General features: G+C 38.1%; 1 protein-coding gene across 9 annotated transcripts in view; it reads left to right on the top strand.

Annotated features, from left to right (window-relative positions):
- The window catches only part of RALGPS1 (Ral GEF with PH domain and SH3 binding motif 1), an 84,348-nt gene that overhangs the window by 45,905 nt on the left and 17,547 nt on the right, over window positions 1–20,896 (top strand). For 8 of the 9 annotated variants that reach the window (XR_008841747.1, XR_008841746.1, XR_008841748.1 and 5 more), the window contains 5 exons: window positions 5,540–5,607; window positions 17,137–17,263; window positions 17,816–17,967; window positions 19,956–20,007; window positions 20,284–20,364. Coding sequence is in view for 6 of the 9 variants with exons in the window: in XM_056505375.1 (XP_056361350.1) it covers window positions 5,540–5,607; window positions 17,137–17,263; window positions 17,816–17,967; window positions 19,956–20,007; window positions 20,284–20,364 (480 nt within the window). In the remaining 3 variants the exon portion in view is untranslated. The remainder of the gene's footprint in view (window positions 1–5,539; window positions 5,608–17,136; window positions 17,264–17,815; window positions 17,968–19,955; window positions 20,008–20,283; window positions 20,365–20,896) is intronic. The other variant, XM_056505379.1, reaches the window with a different exon arrangement.

Below are 20,896 nucleotides of genomic sequence, written 5' to 3'. Positions count from 1 at the left end.
ACTAATTTCCCACATGCTTCTGTGCTTCATTAAAGTTGTGAAGACAGAGAAAAATTAAACTAAGTAGTCATTGGTAAAGGTGAATAACTGTAGTTAGTAGAGGCTTTACAGCTCCTGGATTGAATTAAAGAAACTGTTCATATTGTTCAATTTGATTTTTAGACGGAGTTTCCTGATGAGGCAATGATGTTAACACCATGTATGAAAGAGCTTTCATGAGCTGTACTGTTTCAGAAAAAATGAATTAAACAAGTGTTTTCCATGAGCATATGATAACATAACCTAATATTTGTAAAAACTAGAAGTAATTCTGTTTTAAATTTGAATATTTATGTAATTTTAGCAGCAATGTTGCTGGTAATGCTTGAAGATAATTTATACATCTTAAAGATAATTTAATACTTTTTCTTTGGATTTAGTTATTTGTGAGATTAATTCAATGAAGTTCAGTGGTCTTCTTTCCAGGTTTCACTGTGGCAAGGAAAAACTGGACTAAAGTCACAGAAGGTATTAAAAAGAGGGAAATATTTGATTCTTACCACAGGAAAGTTGCTACAGCTTGTATATATTGGAGAACTTTTTCTACCCTGTTTATTTCATCAAAATAGAACTTTAAATCTTTAAAAAAATAATTCAAATTAATCTAAACTCATCACGTCTACCCTTAAAGAGAACTCTCATTCTTCTTCCATTTTTGCACTTAGTAAGAAGTTTTTTGATTTTGTTTTGGGTATTTGATTTCACATTTTCCTTCTCAGCTTCCCTTAATGGATCTTTAGTTTCATAGCGTTTTCTGGTCCTTTGCCAAAAGAGTCTGTAAGTCTTAAAAATGGGGAGATTACTAAGTTTTTAGAGCAGGTAAGAATCTCTTCCATCTTTTTCTTTGGAGTGACTGCTCATTTTGAGCCAGGGATGGCATTAGTGCTCTCTGCAGAGAGAGGTATGTGTGACCTTTGGCATGAAGAGCATGTACCAATCTGTCAGGGAGAGACGCTGAGATAGTTGTCCTAAAACATATTGGCAGAATCCCAGCACACATTTTGCCAAAGAGAGCCTCAATTACACTGGAAAGGAAAATATGGCAGCCACTTTATATAAACAAAGCTTTTCTCTACAATTTTTTTGTGCCAGTCCAATTGCTTCCCTTAGGTTTGTGCTTGTCAGCAAGTAGGAATGCTCCAGAAAACCCCTGACAATGATGTCATATCCTAAAAATAACAGATCTTTCTTGGTCAGCCTGTTTTGTGCAGAAGCTGCTCAGTTTTAGCAGTATGTAACATTGTGGCACAATGCCACATCCTCTCCTAACCAGACGTACCTTGCAGCTATTCCTATAAAATTTTTTGCAGACCTTTTGGCACTGTTAGGTCAGGCCTTGTATTCTCACAGTTGTTTTTTCACTGAAACCAGTTTGAAGACTGTTATTTGTATTACAGTATTGTTTCCCTGGACAGGACAATGAGTCTGCTATCTATGCCTATAATTTGGTTCTTCAAAGCATGTTAGGCAATATAGTAATAAGATGTCTTACAGAAAAATCAGTTCAAATTTAGGTTCAGAAAGGCAAGATGCTATGGTAAAATATTCAAGAGAAGTTGATAGTCAATTAAAAGGCTATCCTGACTCCTAGCAGTGTTGGTGCTGTGGAAGTCCTAGCTGTACCATGTTAGTTCCAGTCCTATGGGAACAGGATTAAATGGGAGGTGCTTAGTACTTATATGAAGTATTAGTACTTACATTAGTACTTGTAACAGTGAACCTTGGTTTCAGTTCATCTTCAATAAGCCTCCCAGGCAGCTCTATTCCCTGGAACTTTTCCACCAAGAATTGTGGTGAAAGGCAGGATGGAAGGAAACTTTCACTATTAGTCCGAGGTTCATAGTGGTCCAGTGGCCATATGGTTCATTAGCTGTAATTGTGGCTGGACTGCCTCTTCAACAAAATAGAGTCATAGAAGCATGAAATCACTAAGGTTGAAAAAGACCTCCAAGATCATCAAGTTCAACTTTTGACTGATCACCACCTTGTCAGCTAGAGTAGGTAAACTGAGTACCGCATCCAGTTGTTTCTTGAACACTTCCAGGGATGATTTCATTACCTCCCTGGTCAGCCCTTCCCAATGCCTTGATGAATTTCTGATCATACACAGGGGCAAGCTGAAAACAGAGTGTCTTTATGCCTTATGAAAGATGTATTAGGCATGCTGGAGCCAAGGTCGTTTGTTATTTAAAGTAATGCTAGTGAATGACGTTGAACAGTCAGCTGTAAGAATGTCGTTAGGTGTGTGAAGATATGGATGATGCATGTTGGTGGTAAGCACATCGGGTCTCAAAGTCTGCACTGATCTGTTGAAAGTATAACCCTAAGCCTCTCAGGGGCCACAGATTCTTGCTCCAGGAGTCCTGTTTGGGAGACACTGAGCATGTGTGTGCATGCACGGAACTTGTGCTGCTCACGGGAAATGGAGTGTCAGAGGAATTGCAAAATTGAATTTGTGTGGTGACAAACAAGCCAGGACTGGTTGAAACTGTACTGACTGTCAGTGTCTCTTCTTTGAAATAAAGAATGTTTTCGATTGTTTCCAGCCTTCTGGAGGAGAGGGGGAATAGAAGAGAAGGTGGCTCAGGAATGACAGCTCACTTTCAGAATATATTCCCTTTTCTCAACAGTTTATTTTAAATATAACATGTCAGCATGAGTATTTTGTATTTACCAAAATATATTTAGGCTCACATTTATTTGTTTTTCTTTTAATTTTGTAGATTGAAAATAGATAAATTGCATTCTAGTTTTTCTGGAAACTTTGCAGAATTCTGGCATCATTGAAGTTGTCGTCCAAACTGTCAGAGACATAGAAAGGGCTAAGATTCAGAGTGCAGTTGAACATAACCAAACAGATAACCAACATGATCAAACTTCACATATTCTGGGGAGGTGACCAGTGGGGAGTGATGTAATCTCATTTTATAGCACTGAAGACTCATTTTTTGCTCTGTTAGTGAATTTCTAAGTGCAGCATACAATGCATGTGCTTTCATAGCGTGCCTCTTCCTAAAACCTTGTCGAAAGCATAAAGATGTAAGGTCTTTCTTCCTGCTGTTACGTTCTTCTTTTCTTCCTTACAAGAACAATTTTAAACAGAAAGAGAGAAATAGCATAGTGCAAGTAGTTGCATGGAAGTTGATCTCACTTTTGTTGCTAAAGAAGGTGTAAGAATGTGCTTGCCTTAAATCTGTTATCAGGTCATAGCACTTTCTCTGATGTACATATTCACAGGCAGTATTTCACCTGTGCCGTTTCTCAAACATGGAAGAGTTGTGCTGGATCCAGGAGTTTGATACACAGTAAGCTGTTGAAGTTGGTAGAAATTGTGACGTTAGACAAATTATTTCTGGCCTTATCAGGTATGTGAGGTAGTCCTGCTGTTCTTGCCATAAAAAATATGTGATACTGTGAATAATTATCTGAAATTATAGACTGAACCTTCTTAATAAGCACAATTCAGTTCACTATGCTTAGGAAAAAATATGGTCTCTAATCTTTGCATTCAGATTTAAATTCATTTTATTCTAACCAAGCAAAAAAATTCCAGGAGGAATGCATTACAAATCACATCACTGTAAAAGAAAGAAGTTGTGGCATGTGTAGACTGAACTGAAATCATATCTTTTAGCAGTGGACTTACTAGATGAATGTTTCCACAGTGACCAAATAAACTGTGGCTATTGCCACAGAGGACTAATGAAACTGAGTACCTTCTGTGATGCAGGATAAGGAAGAAGCTTCAAACATGAGTTTCTCAAAGCTGACAAAAATAAAAATGCTGTTTTCACATGTGGGAAAAGACCGTAACATCTCCCTTGTACAGACAGACACAGAAGAAATTAACAGTGATGGGTTATCAGAAGGAGGTTTGTCTGCTTCCATTTGGAGAAAAACTGTGAAACAGTTTGGAATGCCTGCTTTGCCTGGGGACTTTGGTTTGTCAAATATGTGCTAACCCAGTGAAATGGGCTTAATACCCAAATTTCTGACTAGCATCTGTGGCGAGTTTCTGCAGAAGATTATTAAAACAACAACAGCAACAAAACTAAAAGGCTTTCTTTGCAAAAGCTCGCAGCATGGAAATAATAAAGTTTGAGTGTAGTGAGGAACAGATCAGCCTTAACAAAAGAATAACTACTGTGCAAGGGATGCAACTGGAACATTCCTACAGACATGGAAGATAAATTCACACAGCAGCACCTTATTTACAGGGAAGGACTTCATTAAGTTCTTTTGTCTTTTTTCCATACTGAAAGAAATTCCCATGTGATCAACATTTGAATCGTGCACTGACTTGTATTATTGTAACTCTCTAGGAGAGTTATGTTTACTGCTTCCTGGTCACAGAAATCAAATCAACAGAAAGAAAATTATTAATTTCCTACTTGAAATACATTATTTTGGGTAGTTAAAAGATCTAGTACTGTCAGAAGAATAGAAATTTGAAAACATGAAATGGACCATAGATTTGTTAACTGGCTTCACACTAAAACATAGTTGACAATGTTGGAATATTGTAGAGAAGGAACTGAAAGGTATTCCAGATAAAGAATAATAAGGGAAGTGGTGGCTGAGCCATACATGGGATTTTAAACTGCTGTCATGGGTTTCTCCCTCTGCCCCTTTGCATGTTTTTATTTGAAATCAGAAAGCCTTTACTTGGGGTGCACAGCAGGATGCTGCAGCTAGAAACCTTCCAGCTTTTGTGCTTGTTCACTGCTGTGCCATGACAGCAGTTATTTCCTTTGGATTTATGCCTATTCCATTAAAATTTACTTAACATTGTCGTCCTTCATACCTTTTTGTCAGACTGGTACAGAGTAAAGGACCCATGAGTGTCAAGTTAAGGCTGCCTAAACTTGAGAAATGGCAGAAGTGATGTGCAGTGGGAGATTGAGATTTGTTGGAGTGCTGAGAACATGTGAGTGAGTGAGTGAGTGAGTGAGTGAGTGAGTGAGTGAGTGAGTACATAATAAAATACATGGAATGAGTCAGCGTGGCATATAATACTTTCTTCTAATTACTTATTTTACTATGAAGTGTTGATCACTTTGCCCTATTAAGCTTCTTTTCTGTAAGTTACAGTAATGAAATAGCTATTTCTGTGTGTACATTTCGACATGGTAACAGTAAATTCGCTTTCATGTTTGCAGGGAATAAAATGTTAGGTTTGTATCTGAATTACTAACTTTTGAGGTTTTTTCCCTAGGTGAAAGACTGTATGAACTTAAGTTTTTAAACTGAGATGAAAGATTAAATAATGATTTCTCTTTCTGCTTTCATAGACTTTCCTCACAGTTTCTTTCTTGGTTCTGACAGGCAGTGATTTACTTCAAAAAAATTACTGTTTTGTTACATCACAGAATAAATAACTACACTTCCAAGAAAGTAAAATTCCTAGGTGGCACTGCCAAAATAATTACTTCTTCAATTTATTTTAACTTTTGTTGAGAATTTTTTTTTTGTTAATTTCTCTAAAAACTTGTTTTTCCAGATTATCTTTAAGAATTGAGCCAGGTAACAGCTCTCCTCGACTGGTTTCCTCCAAAGAAGATCTTGCAGGTATAAAATATAATTTGAAAATTCGAGTAAGGAAATAATTTTAATTACAGAAATCCTCCACTTAAGTATATGGGATAACCCACAGGTACATCAGTAACATGAGTCAACAAGATTGCTGACTTGTATAAAAGCAGTTCCAGTTCAAGGGATGTCACAGGGTGTTTGCTAGTGTTGGAACAAGTGTCAAATTGTGGGATTTTCTGCAAATGTTTGCATTTTTGTCATTATTTAATAAGTGAAGAAAAAAGAGCCCTTTTGCAGTACAAAAAAACCAATGCAGTGAATAACACAGGAAATTCTCCTTTCAGGTTTCCGTGTGATCACGTACATTTGAGACAATTTCATTGTGGAAAGCAGGAGGACAAAAGATTTGTAGCAACAATAGCTTCTAGCAACATCTGAAAAACTAGAGTGCATTCTATAAGCTGACAAAAACTACTTTGCTGTTTATTGCTATGACTAGACTAAATAAGCATCAGGCTGTGTGAAATGTACTTCCTGCTGTAGGAGCCATTATCTCAAAAGCTGTTCTGTTTTAATATCTTGAACTTGAATGGCCAATTTTCTGTCTCATTATGTAAAACCATGTGAGAATGTAAAACCCCAAGGAGTCTAGACCCCAAGGAGTCTATGCAGTTTCAATTGGCATTCAAAATGTCTTTTTTTTTCTCACCAATGAAAGGCAAAGTAAATGAAAGAAAGAAAGATGCTAAATGTAAATCGAAGAAACATTCCATGTGTTTTTCCTCTGCCTCTCAGCTCTTCATGTTGACTGCTGTCAAATGCCCAGTTGTTTATAGGCGAGCCTCTTGTTTGTCCTAGTATTGTGATTGCTATTCCCAGAGTCAGATAAACATTTGACCTGGTCTTCGGTTTCTTTAGGAAGATGCTTTCCCTTTCCCTGCTTGATGCTCAGTATTATTAATTGCTGTGTAAAACATAAAGAAATAGTTCAATGGATTTTTTTTTTTTTTTTTAATAAGATGAGTTCAAAAGTAGTTCTGAATGAACACTTTCTTCATACAGAAATGCATTTGGAAGTTAACTTCTCCCCAGGAGCCATCAGAGTGTTGTACTCTGCATCTGTGTCTGGAGAGGTGTTAATAAGGTACCAGGCTTCTGCTAAGCAGTGCCCACTGCCTCAAGGCTATGTCTCCAAACCCAAGCGCCTGCCAAAAAGGCCAATATGCTGGGAATGGCCAGACCTTGGGAGGGTACATAGCCAGGACAGCTGATTTAAGCTGCCCAAAGAGATATTCTGTACTGTATGACACTCTCATCAATAAAATCTAAGAGAAAGGGAGGAGCAAGGCATTTATTATTAAGGTGTTTGTCTTCCTAAGCATGCACTACAATGCTTGGGTTAGGCCATGGATGCTCATTGCCCATTGATGGGAAGTAGATGATAAATTTTTCTTTTGATTTCTTTTGCTTCTGCACACAGCCAGTGCTTTTTAAAATTAATTTGCCTTTATCCCAGCCCACAAAGATTTGTGTCTTATTTTCTTCACCTTGTTCTGTAAAGGATGGAGAGTAATACCGCAGCTCAATGAGCAACTAACAGCCCATGAAAGTCAACCCACCACATCATGTCACATTTTGCTTTTGTGAGGATTTGGTTTTTCATACTAGAGACTTGAAACTAAGTCATTGCCTCTCATATAATTACATCTTTCTTAAATATGTAAAGCAGACAAGTAAACTCTTCTTGTTTTCTGGCGCTTACTTTGTTACTTACGTCTGCATGCTCAACTCTTAGGTTTTGATGTTAACACTTCATTTGTATGATTATGGAATATAATTTCAGTCATAGTAGCATAGTATGTGGTCATCACCAGTACTCTGTAAGTCTTAAGGGCTGAGACCTTATTAGAACATTAATGGAAGGCAATTAAAATTACAGTTCCAAAATTGGAAACATGAATTTTGAGCTTGCCTGATCTCGGCAAGGAATACAGCATGATACTGCAGTGAGCTCAGCTGGAGTCCACAAAAAATGATTGGGACAATGGTCAGTAGTACCTGCATCATTGAATATGTGATCCTATAGTATATAGTATATTCACTGTTAGGAGACGGCGAATTTTCCCTTCTATATCTGCACTGCCCTTAAGTGCTCCATAAGGTTGCTTTACTCTGAGTGAGAATTAATGTGATGACTAGAAACCAAGTGCTGAGTCATTCCTATTGCTCCATTCTTCTGTTAATATTTCCTTCAAAAGCTTGACCCTTTTGTGGAGTGCTGTATTTCTTGCTCAGCTACAGAGGTCTACTAACTACTGCTAGTTAGGCAATGAATGCCATCAGAATTTTGTAATAACCCGCAGGAATTTTTCAGTGAGCTGTACCTGTGTGGCTGCAAAAGTGCTACTAAATGGAATCCAGTACATTTTACTGAAAATAAATTTTATTGAAAACTTTATTCCTGGAGAAGATTTATTAAGTAAGTTAGCATGAATTCAAATTGAAATTTAACTAAGCATGAAGACAATAAGTTATTTTTTGTTTCATAACATTAATAAATAGGAGTATAGCCATATGTTAGTCTTGAATAATTCTGAAATACTCAGTAAACTGATAAATAAAATACTTAAATATCAGTAATGAGATACTTGAACATGGAAAATTAAAATTAGCATATTGGCAGCTATTGCTGTCAATTTTATTTGGATTAAAATTATACCTTGAAATTAATTCCACTTCGGACATTGTATGCCAGAAGTTTGCAGTCGGTAAGCTACAATGATAATAGATGATCTCAAAATACTTTGGGCTGTAGTTTAGTGTTCCAGTCAGTAGTTTAAGGCATGGGAGACTGATAATACTCTGAAATAGCAATACTCTGAAAATTAACTGTTTTAAAGTTAAAATAAAGACCATAAGGTCAGTCATCAGTTTAGTTAGTCCAATAGTCCAAAGGTTAATACATAACTAATAGCAGTAAGTCTGGTTGACTTCTGCCTGTGACATACTGCCTCCTTAGAGATAAATGTGTGTTTCCAGAGACAGAAAAAAAGCTCAATGTCATTGGTAATAATTCCAAAGTCTGTAATGGGATTAAGTGCAGGGAATAGTGTCATCTTTGTGTTCTAATATATAATTGCATGTGTTGATGATGGAATTGGATTTTACTTGCCAGCACTGTGAATTTATCTTCTATCCATTTTTCTCTTTTTCAAAAAAATATTAACAGTTTGCTGTAGCCAGAGACATCGTGGGTTTCTTTTTTTCCCTTTGAAATATCTTTGAGTGTGAGGCTCAATAAAAACAGTTAAATCCTACAGCATTTCTGTTTGCAAAGTGCTGGAGAAAACCATGTGTCCATTTTCCACTTCTTTTGCCAACTAGTTTTCCAGTAAATTCAAACAGGAGGCAGGCATCTGATTAAAGTGACTGCCTCACGACAAGCTATGTTTTGTATATTAGTGGCTAAGAGGGTCTCATTTAATTCCCAAATGCATATATAATCATGAATAGTGCTTTCACAGGAAGGTTTAATGTCTTCCATAACACTGCAGAGATTCTTGTCCCTTGCAAGTAGCATTTAAGAAGGAGTCTTAAGCAGTTGAGTTGAATGCTTTCAGGAACTGTGTGATTCACACAACTTCCTTGGCAGCAACTTCAGTCTGTTCATTCTGCCTTGCTGTGGTTGGAGAGAGAGAGAGAATGTAGCTGGAGAGCATAAAGTATGCTAGCTGTTCACATTTTCGAGTTGAATTAGCTGTAAAAGACATCTGTGTTCCTGCAGCGTTAGCTGAAAGGTGCTTGCCATTTATGGTATAGCTGTTAGGTTCTTTTGGAAGGTATAACTCAATACATTTTCCCAGTACAAAGGAAAAGATTTAATGCAATATATGGCAAATGTAAGCCTTCTAAGCAACTGAAGTTCCTCAGAATTCGCACACCAAGTGTAGCTCAGTGGAGAAGTGTTCTGTTATGCATACTCTTTCTCATCATGTTATTTAGAAAAGTTCAGGGCGCGGTGCTAATCAGAACATACAATGGGGTTACTCACTCTCTGGAATATAGCATATCTATTCTGTCTTGAAAAAGTTATAAAAAGTTAAAATTATCATAAAGTAATTACCATATCTAGAAAATTGTATCTAATACTAAGTGACTCAAAGACTGGTCTTAATGATTCTGTGATTTTTAATGAACCCCTTCATTAAAGTTTACACCTAGCATTAAATTTTAGCCCCAGCCAGGTCTCTGCTGTGGGTAGCCCTCTTTTTGGAGGGTTTATTATACAGTAGTTAGAGATGGACCTTCACCCCCTTTTTTTCTTCTTTTTTGGGGGGTTTTTGTTTGTTTGTTTGTTTGGGTGGGTGGCTAGGTGGGTATTTTTTTTTGTTTGTTTGTTTGGGGGTTTTTTTCTTTTTTTTTTTTTTTTTTTTTTTTTACCCAAGTAAGTCTTGGTGTAATTCTTGAGGGGAGAATAAATTAGACCAGAAGTTTATGTTACCATCATACCAGGAATGTGGAGTACTTAATCTGAGACAGGTATATACTCTCTTCTTTGTCACTGAGGTAAAATTCAGCCCATTGTGCTAAGTTCATTCAGCTTTGAGAGCTAGCTCACAATGAACTTAGATTATTTATTTTAGTTAATTACAAGAGGTCAGTTATTGGATGTAGACTATGTGATACAGGAGCTGAAAATGTAGAAACAGAAGGAAAAAAGCCTGAAGATGTTTGCACATTTGTAACTCTCTGAAGTAGCTATACTACATTAGTGATATCTCTACAGCAGTTCCAGCATTTTAGAATAAAAAACCCCCACACCATCATTTTCCATGTAAACACTGAGTTTGACATTTAGTTTTGCCATTTGTTTTACTGGTTGCTTTGGCAACTAATAAATAGTTTGTGCTAAGTGCTTTAGCAGCCAGTCATTCTGTGGAAATGAGGATTATCTAATCCTTGTGCAAGTTCTTGATCATTGCTTCACGTGTACTATGTCTGCTTTTCTTACACAGGACTTAGGGTAGGAATGGAAGAACTAAGTTTGCTTCATATAAATTTTCAGACTGTCCAGAAAACTTTACTCTTTGGTTCACATTCTCTTCCTCTGTGATACTTTTCCTGAGAAACTTTTACAGCTCTCTGGAGTATTTTTGAAATAAATCAAATCAGTGCCAGACAAATCTGTGGATTCACGTGTTATCAACCACTAAATCCAGTGGAAATAGTGTACTGTGGGTTTTTTCTTAACATACCAAAGCTTCACAAAAGTTGTAGAATAATATTTTGTCAAAACAAATATGAAGATTCTGGGGAGAGAATGACTGTGCTCAGTTTTTAACTTTATCGCCTTCTATTATTTTGTGTGACTTCATTAGAACATGTCTAATGACCTAGCTCACTGATGCTTATTTAAACTACCACGCTATTATCCTAAGGAATGTTACAAAAGTAGACCAGCCAGAGGACAAAGGACTTTTCTGCCTTGTTTTTTGGAGGTTTAATTGATTTTGGTTTTTTGTTTTTGACTTTTCACAGCAGTCACCTGAAATAGCTTCTGTAAAAAGTTCAGGGGTTTTTGATGAATTGATAAATGTATTTGGTTGAACCCATAGTTCAATTTCCCTGCAACTATACTCTTGCAATGGATATGTCTTCATTGCCAATCGTGATGTCACCCAGCCCATGTACTGCCTTTCAGATCCAATTGCAGAAACTTCAGCATTTTTGCTGAAGTGTAAGTCTGGGGTTTGTGCATTCCACTGGTGCAGAATAAGTAACACAAATGCTGACAATTAGTGATTCCATAAAAGTGACACTTGAAAATATCACTTCTATCCAGGAAGCAGTTGAAGAAAATACATTCAGGTGTGTCTGCTGTGCAGTCAGAAGTACATGTGTCCGTATGTGTGTGTGTGTGTGTGTGTGAGACAGCTTTTGGGGAGCTTGGAGGAGTGTGGGGAGGTGCAGTCAAGAACTCAGATTCTTGTTTTTTCTTTGCTCTTGCTTTAGAAGCAGTCATAACATACGTGTCTCTTACGTGTTGTATGCCTTAGTAGCCTTTTTTTGAATTGTAAAGCAATACTCTGAAAATTAAAACTGTTCTTTTACAATAGCCATCATTCTAGATGTAATTTTTTTGTGTCATTCTTGATTCTGTGAACAAAATTAATCTAAAGTTATTTGTTGTGTGTTTGGTTAGGAGGTCTTTCTCTTTTAAAGTTTTAATTATCACATACTGGTTACAATGGAAACAGAATAGTAAAAATTTTCACTGAAGATTTAACTAGAAAGTCTGTGGCTTGGCATGTCTTTATTAAGTTTTAGAAACAGAGCTGTTAAGTTTTACTTCTTAACTGCTCACCAAAAAATAGTGAATAGTTGAAACTCTTCTATCCTCTGGAAAAATCACAGTTCTTCATCATATAATATGCAACTCACTTTCAGTTTTTAGTTTGCATATCTAGTACTGGTTTATTGATAGCTTTTTAGTGGAGAAAAATTGTGAACTGTAACTCCCTCACCCTGCTGCTTTTTTTAAAAGCTCTGGAGACTGTAAATGTTCACATGTTTTACTGAAGGATTGCAAAAGTAACATTCATTTATAACATTTGAAGGATTATTCATGGAAAAATTATGCAAAGGAAAAAACAGTAAGATCCTTTGGGATATGTGTAAACCTTTCCAAATGTTCTTGCCACAGATCTCTGAACAGCATTCTGCTCGCTCTGATGAAGTTGTCTCACGTTCCCTAACGCAAACAAATTTTTAATAACATTTTAATATTTTTATACATGATTCCTGTACATGTCAGCATAATCTTGAAAATGATGCTGAGAAATAATGAAAACCAAACTAACCCTTGTTCATGCCAGCTGACTGGAAAATCCTGCTAAGAGTGCTTTGTCTCCATGAAAGGCAAAATAACAGAATAGCAATCATGGTAACAGTATGCACTAGGAGTGAAGCCAGAAGAGTAAAGACAAGAGTTAGAAGTAGCAGATTACTTCACTTATTGGAAAAAAGGGGCAAAATAACTCAATCCCAAATGAATTTAAGTATTGGAATTTTGTTATCAGCAGTGTCAGGCATAACTTCCCCAGCTAATTGCTCAGCAGTCTGGTATGTCCATAAACATCCCTTGGCCTGTGCAGTTTTCATCAGTATCTCACTGCTTACCCTCTTTGGCATCCTTCTTGGCATGGGCTCTGTTTCTCTTATTCCTTTACAGAAATTAGGTATTCTGCCCTTTGCCCCGTAACTCATACTGACACTCAGTGCACCCCAAATTTCTTTCTCAGCTGAGTGTAGCCACCTGAGGTGAACTCTATAGACTTCATCATTCTTCTTCATAGACATTTGGCAGCAGAGCAGATACAAAGACTTTGTAAAGGTGTTTTAAGTTCAGATTCTTACTACCTTAGCATGGGGCTAACAGAGCTAAGCTGTATAGATCTCCTCCTTTTGCTTCGGAGATGAGGAGGATGCAGAACTACATTGAAAATGGTCACTTCAGGCATAATAATACCAGCACAGATGATATTTCTGTTTTCATCTTATCCCACAAAGCATTCTGTTTTCTGCCATCAGGATCTTCACTGAGGATGTCTAACTAGGAATTAGAATAAGTCACAGAATCACAGCATAGTTGGAAGAGACCACAGTGGTCATCTAGTCCAGCTTCCTGCTCAAGTAGGGTCATCCTAGAGCATATGGCACAGGATCGTGTCCAGGTGGCTCTGGAATACCTCCAGTGAAGGAAACTCCACAAGCTCTCCAGACTTTAACCTATTCCAGGGGTCTGTCAACCCAGGTCCATTTCCTGCTTTCACAGGACTGATGCAAGCAATTGTGATATCCATATATAATAGCAAGGAAGCCAAGCTGGATGGTTGTCTTAAGCTGTAAGACTCTTACACCATTTTCCACAAATTTTATGACCCTTGATACATCACACCATAAGCCTGGCAATATTTTTATGTGAACTGAAATTTTATTCCCTAATATTATTTCCATATTATTCATAATACACCCTAATATTATAATATTTTATAATATATATATTATAATCTATACTATATTATAATCTGAGATGTGGAGTCTTTTTAGACATGCTGCATCATCTGTTTCAGGGGGAGTGGGCCAATTTAACAAACTTTTTCTGTTCTGAAGCTGTCCAGGTAATAAAAGCTCTTACTTAAATCATGCTATTATCATCTTTTAAATGATCAATCTTTAGTTTTGTGTTGCAGTCCTATTAGAGCAAATTTCAGTCCATGTTCCCAAAAGAGAGGAAAAATAAAAGGGAGCGTAGAGTGAAAAGTCACAAACTGATATTTCTTGCTAGATAATATCTCTTACTCTTTGTAGGTTTTGATAGTAACATTTGAACATACATGGAGTCAAATCCAGCCAATTTTGATTTTGTAGTAACTTGGTTGTGTCAGCACTGGACTTGTCATTTTGCTATTCTTTCTGATAAAGTAATTTTGATGCAGTCTCATGCTTTTGTTTTGTTGAATAACAATGTTTTGGAACAAAATTAATCGAACTGCTTTCAGGTCTTTGATTCTCCACAATGAGAAACTTAACCTTGAAACTATTATGTGTTACAAAATTTAACTTATTTCTACATGTGGTGCAATGTCTGTGTGAAGAAGCAGCGCGCTATACTGATAATCCTCTAGTACTGTGCCTTAAGATTTTTACTCTTCCACAGGCTGTGTTTTCAGTAGCTCGTTAAAACTAATACTTCAGTAGCATTCAGTGAACTTAAAAGAACTTAATGTCAGCCACTTGAAAGTAACTTAATGTAAGTCAGGATTGAGAACTGGCACCAGAAACATCTGAATGACACAGCAGGAAGCAGTATAAAGGTGAACAAATCCTGCAGCTAAATTAAGGAACAAGCCTCAGAGTGGGCACATGAACACTGAAGTTTATGCTGGGTTTCAGATTAAACTCTTGTTGATAAATGCTCATAATTTTCAGGGAAATTCTCTTTTAGTTGCCACTGTCTTTATGCTGGATATCAGTTCTGATATATTTTGGTCCTCTTAGCAGGTAATAAATATCTCAGTAGTCCCAAGTATTTTCCTGTTCACAAGTTGAAAAGTATCTGATGGAAAGGCACTACAAACAAAGGATGTAGAGCAAACTCCTTTCTTGGGAACCTAGTCCATCAGAAGAACTGGAGGTTTTCAAACTGAAGAACTTGTAATCATTTCTGAAACTTGTGAAGGCGTTTGTTTTGTCTCTGCATAAATTTTAATTTGTAATGAAAATCCATGGTAAAAGACTTTAAGAAGATAGGATCTTTCAGACCTAATGGTGAGATATGAATCCATACAGTTTTTACATTAAACTAGGCAGCACATAATTGTGCTCATACTTTTTCTGTTCATAATTTGTGCTTCGCTTCTATGGCAGAAATGGAAGATGAACTGCCTTGGTTTTAGGGAAGAAGCTTCCAGTGTTGTGTTACAGCCCAAAGGCATCAAAATTTTAGTTGTATGTGCAGCAAGAAGGTTGTAATAGGCCATCTCCAGCATCCCAGGTGTGTGTCTCTAGGTGAATCTCTGGATGAAGTAATGGCTGAAAGTCTGTTTTTTAAAACTGCACGTGGCCATTAGGTACAAGACCCTTCTCTGAAGCGGCATATCCAGTGACTGATGCTATGACTGTTGTGTTTCACAAATTCAGTTGTGTGATGGTAGCAAAGACAGGCAGGCAAAAAAATGTCCTGATGGTGTATATGAATGAGGAAGAAAACAGGCTTAAAAACTGTTTTGTCTTTGCTCTCCTACTAAATTGATGGTCTGATGAATGAACTGCTGAAGGTTCCTCTAACAAACTTGTCCCTTCTCTCTGTATTGCTAAAAGAAGTTTTGTCTTTTTGCTTGTCTTGGGACTCCCTTCATTACTAATTAAGCAGCATAATTAACTGCTGAAATAGATTAAATCTTTCTGTAGATTAAATCTTTCCCTTTACTACTAGGGAAAACCCTTTGCAATTTTTCCTAGTTACAGTCCAGTTCATAGTGAAATTCCAGAGTCTGGGCTATGGAGAAATAAAAATACAAGTAATTTGGATTTAATTTTTGTGTTTCATACAAGTTTATATTGCAGAGTATGGGCAGGAAAGCACCTTGCATTTACTTGAATTTTTTTTTTGCCTCTTACTGGGACAAACTCATTACTGGTTCTCCTTTTTCTTCTTGTCTCATGAATCCTCAGTTCAAGGCAGAAGAAGCTGATACCTTCCTTCAGGGTGCTTCAGGATATAGAGAGCAGCCATATAACAAATAGAATGTCTCGAGTAGGGAGAGACCCATAAGGATCATTGAGTCCAAATTCCTGCTCCTTGCAGGGCTACATAAAACTAAATTATATCACTAAGAGCATTGTCCAGACTCACCTTATACTCTGACAGGCTTGGTGCCATGACCACTTCCCTGGGAAGTCTTGTCTCTCAGAACTATTTCTGTTAAAACTTCATGTTCACATCCTGTTGTCAAACTGTGTTGTGGAATGTTGGTGTTTTGGATTTTTTTCTGTTTCAGTTTATTACTTATTTGAAGCCAGATATTTTTGCAAAGATTCTGATGATGATTATACATGGCTTTTCACATCACAAGAGATGTGTCCACCTCTTAACAGATGGGTTTTGGTTAGAGTAGAGAAGCTGACTAAGCTGGAATTGCTGGAGTATTCAAGAAGTGATTTTTGTAGTGTAGAGGGAAGTCTGTTCTGATGGTACCTGGACTGTCCCAAGAGAAGGATATGGGGCAGATGGTGACTTTCATGACCACTGTTTTTTGTCACAAGCACAAATGCCACAACTAAATGTTTAAAAGTGAAATCTCAACTGTTTGCTGTGAAGCCAAGAAGAGCCTGGCATTTACTGAGGGTGATGATAGTCCATGTTCTCCACTGTGTTGCAAAGGTCACTGCCTGCCTTTTGTGTACAGCATCAAGGAGATGGAACACAACCAGTTTGTCCATGTTTTCTGTGAAGCCTCATAAAATCTGTAAATTGAGAGGAAGAATGATTGCAGTGAGATATCGCTAGAACTCACAGATGTTTGAGAAGTCATGCATCTGTCTGGGCATTAGGTATATGAAAAGCCCTTGATTTCTGTTACATACTCAAGCTGTGAGTCAGTATGAGCAGATTGTTTACAGTTAATTCACAACAGGAAGTTGTGAACAAAATTCAAAGCCTGTGTGAATGTTCCTGATCACACCTGTATGAACTGACTTCATGGCTGTGCATATTACACTTTGGCACATCCAACTGTTGTAAGGATGCCAAGAATTTTTGTAGTTCATTGTTAAAAATATGAGCAAAGCTGTTTTAAAAATTACTTCAGGGAGTTCAAGATTGTGGAGATGAATTTATAACAAAAATGGATGGTGTAACCCTAATGTGCAAGAAACAGTGCTTCAGAAATTGTGCCTTTTGGTTATCTGTAAAAATTAACTTTAATCAGTTCCTAAATACACCAGCCAATGAAATTCCTGGAATCTGCATCAGTTCAGTGTTAAATAATCTCTGTCTTTTAGGTCCATCTGACATTTCAGCAATTATGAAATTCAGCAGGAGACCCACATGTCCTGATGCCTCAGTAGCAGCAAATCTACCTACACCTCCTGTACCAAGGCACCGGAAGAGTCACAGCCTGGGAAACAAGTGCGTAACCCCAGCTGGCTCATGCTCAGGCAGTTACATGTGTCATAAAAACTTAAGATAGCCACAGAGAACATGCTAGAATTTGTCCTTTGCATTTCTTATATTGCAAGAGTGTTTCAGACTTTACTACCTATTCTCTAGGTTTTTCTCTTGACACTTTTGTTATTTTTGCTGGCTCCATTCTCTGCTAGTCCCAGGCACTGGCAATACTTGAAAGCTGCTTGTCCAGTTTGGTCTGTGGATTCCTGGTGTCCCTCCTTTTTCTGGGTTTTTCTGCTTTTGCTGCCACCAAGGATGTTCAGGTCTAGTATAGAGAGGAGTCAAAACATTTACAACTTCCCAGCTTCAGAAATTTAATAATTGTTACTGAGAGAAGTAAAATCTGAAACTCGTTTTGGTAGTAAAGGAGCAGATGTACATTAAGTGGTAGCTTATAATAACCTTAATAAGCTGCTGATGAGGCATAGGCTGAGGGGAAATAAGGTGAGCTGAGGGTCGCTGTTAGATGACGTTAAGAGCAGTTTCATGTTTTTCTCTTCTTCTGTGTTCCAGTATGATGTGTCAGTTGAGTGTCGTGGAGAGCAAAAGCGCCACCTTCCCAACAGAGCGGCCAAGGCACCTGCTGGACGACAGCGTCCTGGAGAGCCACAGCCCCGCGCGAGGCCCCGCGGCCGGGGCGCGCCTGGCCAACGGCATCTCCATAGGTACCCTCTGACAGGTCCTCTCTAGGTGTCCTCCATAGGTACCCTCTGACAGGTCCTCTCTAGGTCTCCTCCATAGGTACCCTCTGACAGATGTACTCTCTAGGTGTCCTCCATAGGTACCCTCTGACAGATGTACTCTCTAGGTGTCCTCCATAGGTACCCTCTGACAGGTGTACTCTCTAGGTGTCCTCCATAGGTACCCTCTGACAGGTCCTCTCTAGGTCTCCTCCATAGGTACCCTCTGACAGATGTACTCTCTAGGTCTCCTCCATAGGTACCCTCTGACAGGTCCTCTCTAGGTCTCCTCCATAGGTACCCTCTGACAGGTGTACTCTCTAGGTCTCCTCCATAGGTACCCTCTGACAGGTGTACTCTCTAGGTCTCCTCCATAGGTACCCTCTGACAGGTGTACTCTCTAGGTCTCCTCCATAGGTACCCTCTGACAGGTGTCCTCTCTAGGTATTCTCCATAGGTACCCTCTGACAGGTGTACTCTCTAGGTCTCATCCATAGGAACCCTCTGACAGGTGTACTCTCTAGGTATTCTCCATAGGTACCCTCTGACAGATGTCCTCTCTAGGTATTCTCCATAGGTACCCTCTGACAGGTGTCCTCTCTAGGTATCCTCCATAGGTACCCTCTGACAGGTGTCCTCTCTAGGTCTCCTCCATAGGTACCCTCTGACAGGTGTCCTCTCCATAGGTACCCTCTGACAGGTTCCTCTCTAGGTATCCTCCATAAGTACCCTCTGCACAAGTGTCCTGCATAGGTATCCTCTGACAGGGTCCTCCACAGGTGTCCTCTCCACAGGTACCATCTGCTTGCTCCTGGCCCAGGGTGCTGCAGACTCACAGATACCTGAGCGTAGAGAATTAGGAATGTTAGTCCTGTGCAAAGACTGATTGTTTCCATGGATGAAAGTAAATGAGAGCTGCTATCTGGTCAGTGTTACTTCAGCTTTCCTCAATTATGCACTGATGCTTGCGGTAAAAGTGGCATAAAGGAAGATTGGTTTTGTAGCTGCTCGGTGTGTGACACAAAGTGTTTGCCAGCTTTTACCAGGGGAAAAGTGGATATACATTTTGAAAGCTACCTTTACACAAAGAAAGCTTTAATTTTAACTATATATTTTAGAAGATGGGAGAACTGTTTGGCACTACTCTTTAAGACTTAAAAAGAAACAGAAAGTAAACACATTATGGTATTATAATTAATAAAGCCATTACTGTGATATCAAAAAATTGATCACGAATCTGTGTCCTAAGCAAGAGAAGGCCACCTTTTAAGAGACTGGCTGTTTCTAGAACAGGAAATTAACTGTGAAAGATAGCACATAAATTGACCAAGAGTTAAACACTGAGATGATCTTTGCACTACTGAAAATACAGCTTACTGTGTAAAAACTGGGAATTAGAAGATCATTCCTGGGCAAATTAAAACTGTGAGCTAAATAGTTGTGCCAGAAATGGAGGGACAAATGGGTGATGAGCTTGAAGGAGTAATAGGAACCTTAGTTACAAATACCATCATATATATATTTTAATAATGCCTAGCAGCAGCATACAGCTGACATATCCTCTATTAGAGGTGTGTTCTGTTCTTGAAAATAAACCATGATACCGTATCTAATAACTTCAATCTACTTACAGATATTGTGGTAGAAATACTGTCTTACAAAAGAGCTGGATTTTATGTACCTAAAGTGCTCAGCTTCTGAGGAAAAAGCATGATGAAAATTTAAGTAATGGTATTAAAACACAGCAGTAACATGAGTTAAATGTGAGATACTATAAATGGAGAGGCTCATGTAAGCCTCTTCCAGCTAAAGATTTTACCATGAACTCTAAACATTTCTACTTAAAAATATGATTTGAGTAAGCGGTGTCCACGGTACTATATCAAAGAGTATTCTGGTGGTCCACATACATTGGCTTTGTATTTTCCCATGGGTGGTTTTCTTACTCCTTCTCTGTACTACTCTCTTTCTAGATAGCAGTGAAAGCTCAGAATTTAGTGAGGAGCTGCCGTCAGGGCTTGAAAGGTGAGTTAGTCTTCATGTACACTCACTGAGCACTCTACAGACTTAGCTAAGAAATTCACAAATGATCTCTGCCGTAGGTAAGCCCTAAACCAATAGTTGCTTTTATCAAATTATTGATCTAAAGTTAGGAAAAAATTGGCAAACATTTTGAAATAAAGCATTTTGAAGTAAGGGTATTGGATCTGAAAAGATTAGGAGTTCTCTCTGTCATGTTTAGCAAACCCTAAGTGTTGAAGTCTGAAATATCCCTCATCAGATATCTGCATTCACAAACAGGGGTCGTTTATATGCCACGCTGGGGCCTAACTGGAGGGTACCGATCCGGAATTCTCCTCGGAGTCGAAGCTGTGTCTACAGGTACAGTTCAGGGTCTGCCTCTTTTATTGGATGGTGCTAGACTAAAGTTTGGGTCTTTACACTTTCCTAGTGGAATGTATTTTGTGTTCTAATATCCTTGTATGACCATAACAATTTACGAAGTCTCCCCCTCTTACTTGTAAAAACTTCTGTTAATGGTAAAGTAGGGTTAGGCCCATTCAGATTAAATTCAGTTCAGCTATTGATTTAACTAATGATGGCTGGCTTCCTTTTTGCAGAACACTAGGCTTTACTTAGGGTTTTGTGAAACCTTTACAGAAGCAGGTTTGTTACGAAGGCCATCTTTGACTGCTGTGACAGGTAATGATGTTAGAAGGATACCTTCTTGATGTTTTCCCACAATCTATTTCCTGATTTACTGGACAGCTACCCATAACATCTGTCTGTGTCAGAGAGCTGTAGTATTCTATCTTGATTTTGTTCAGTAAAAGGGCATTACCTTGGACCTCAAGAAAGAGAGAGAAATCTGCAGGCCATATGTAGCAGGCAGTTAGTCACTAAGATGTGGACT

Source organism: Oenanthe melanoleuca, chromosome 17, assembly GCF_029582105.1.
Source record: "Oenanthe melanoleuca isolate GR-GAL-2019-014 chromosome 17, OMel1.0, whole genome shotgun sequence".
Taxonomy (NCBI): domain Eukaryota; kingdom Metazoa; phylum Chordata; class Aves; order Passeriformes; family Muscicapidae; genus Oenanthe; species Oenanthe melanoleuca.
Note: the sequence above shows the minus strand (reverse complement) of the source record. Positions and strands in the feature narration are given on the sequence as shown.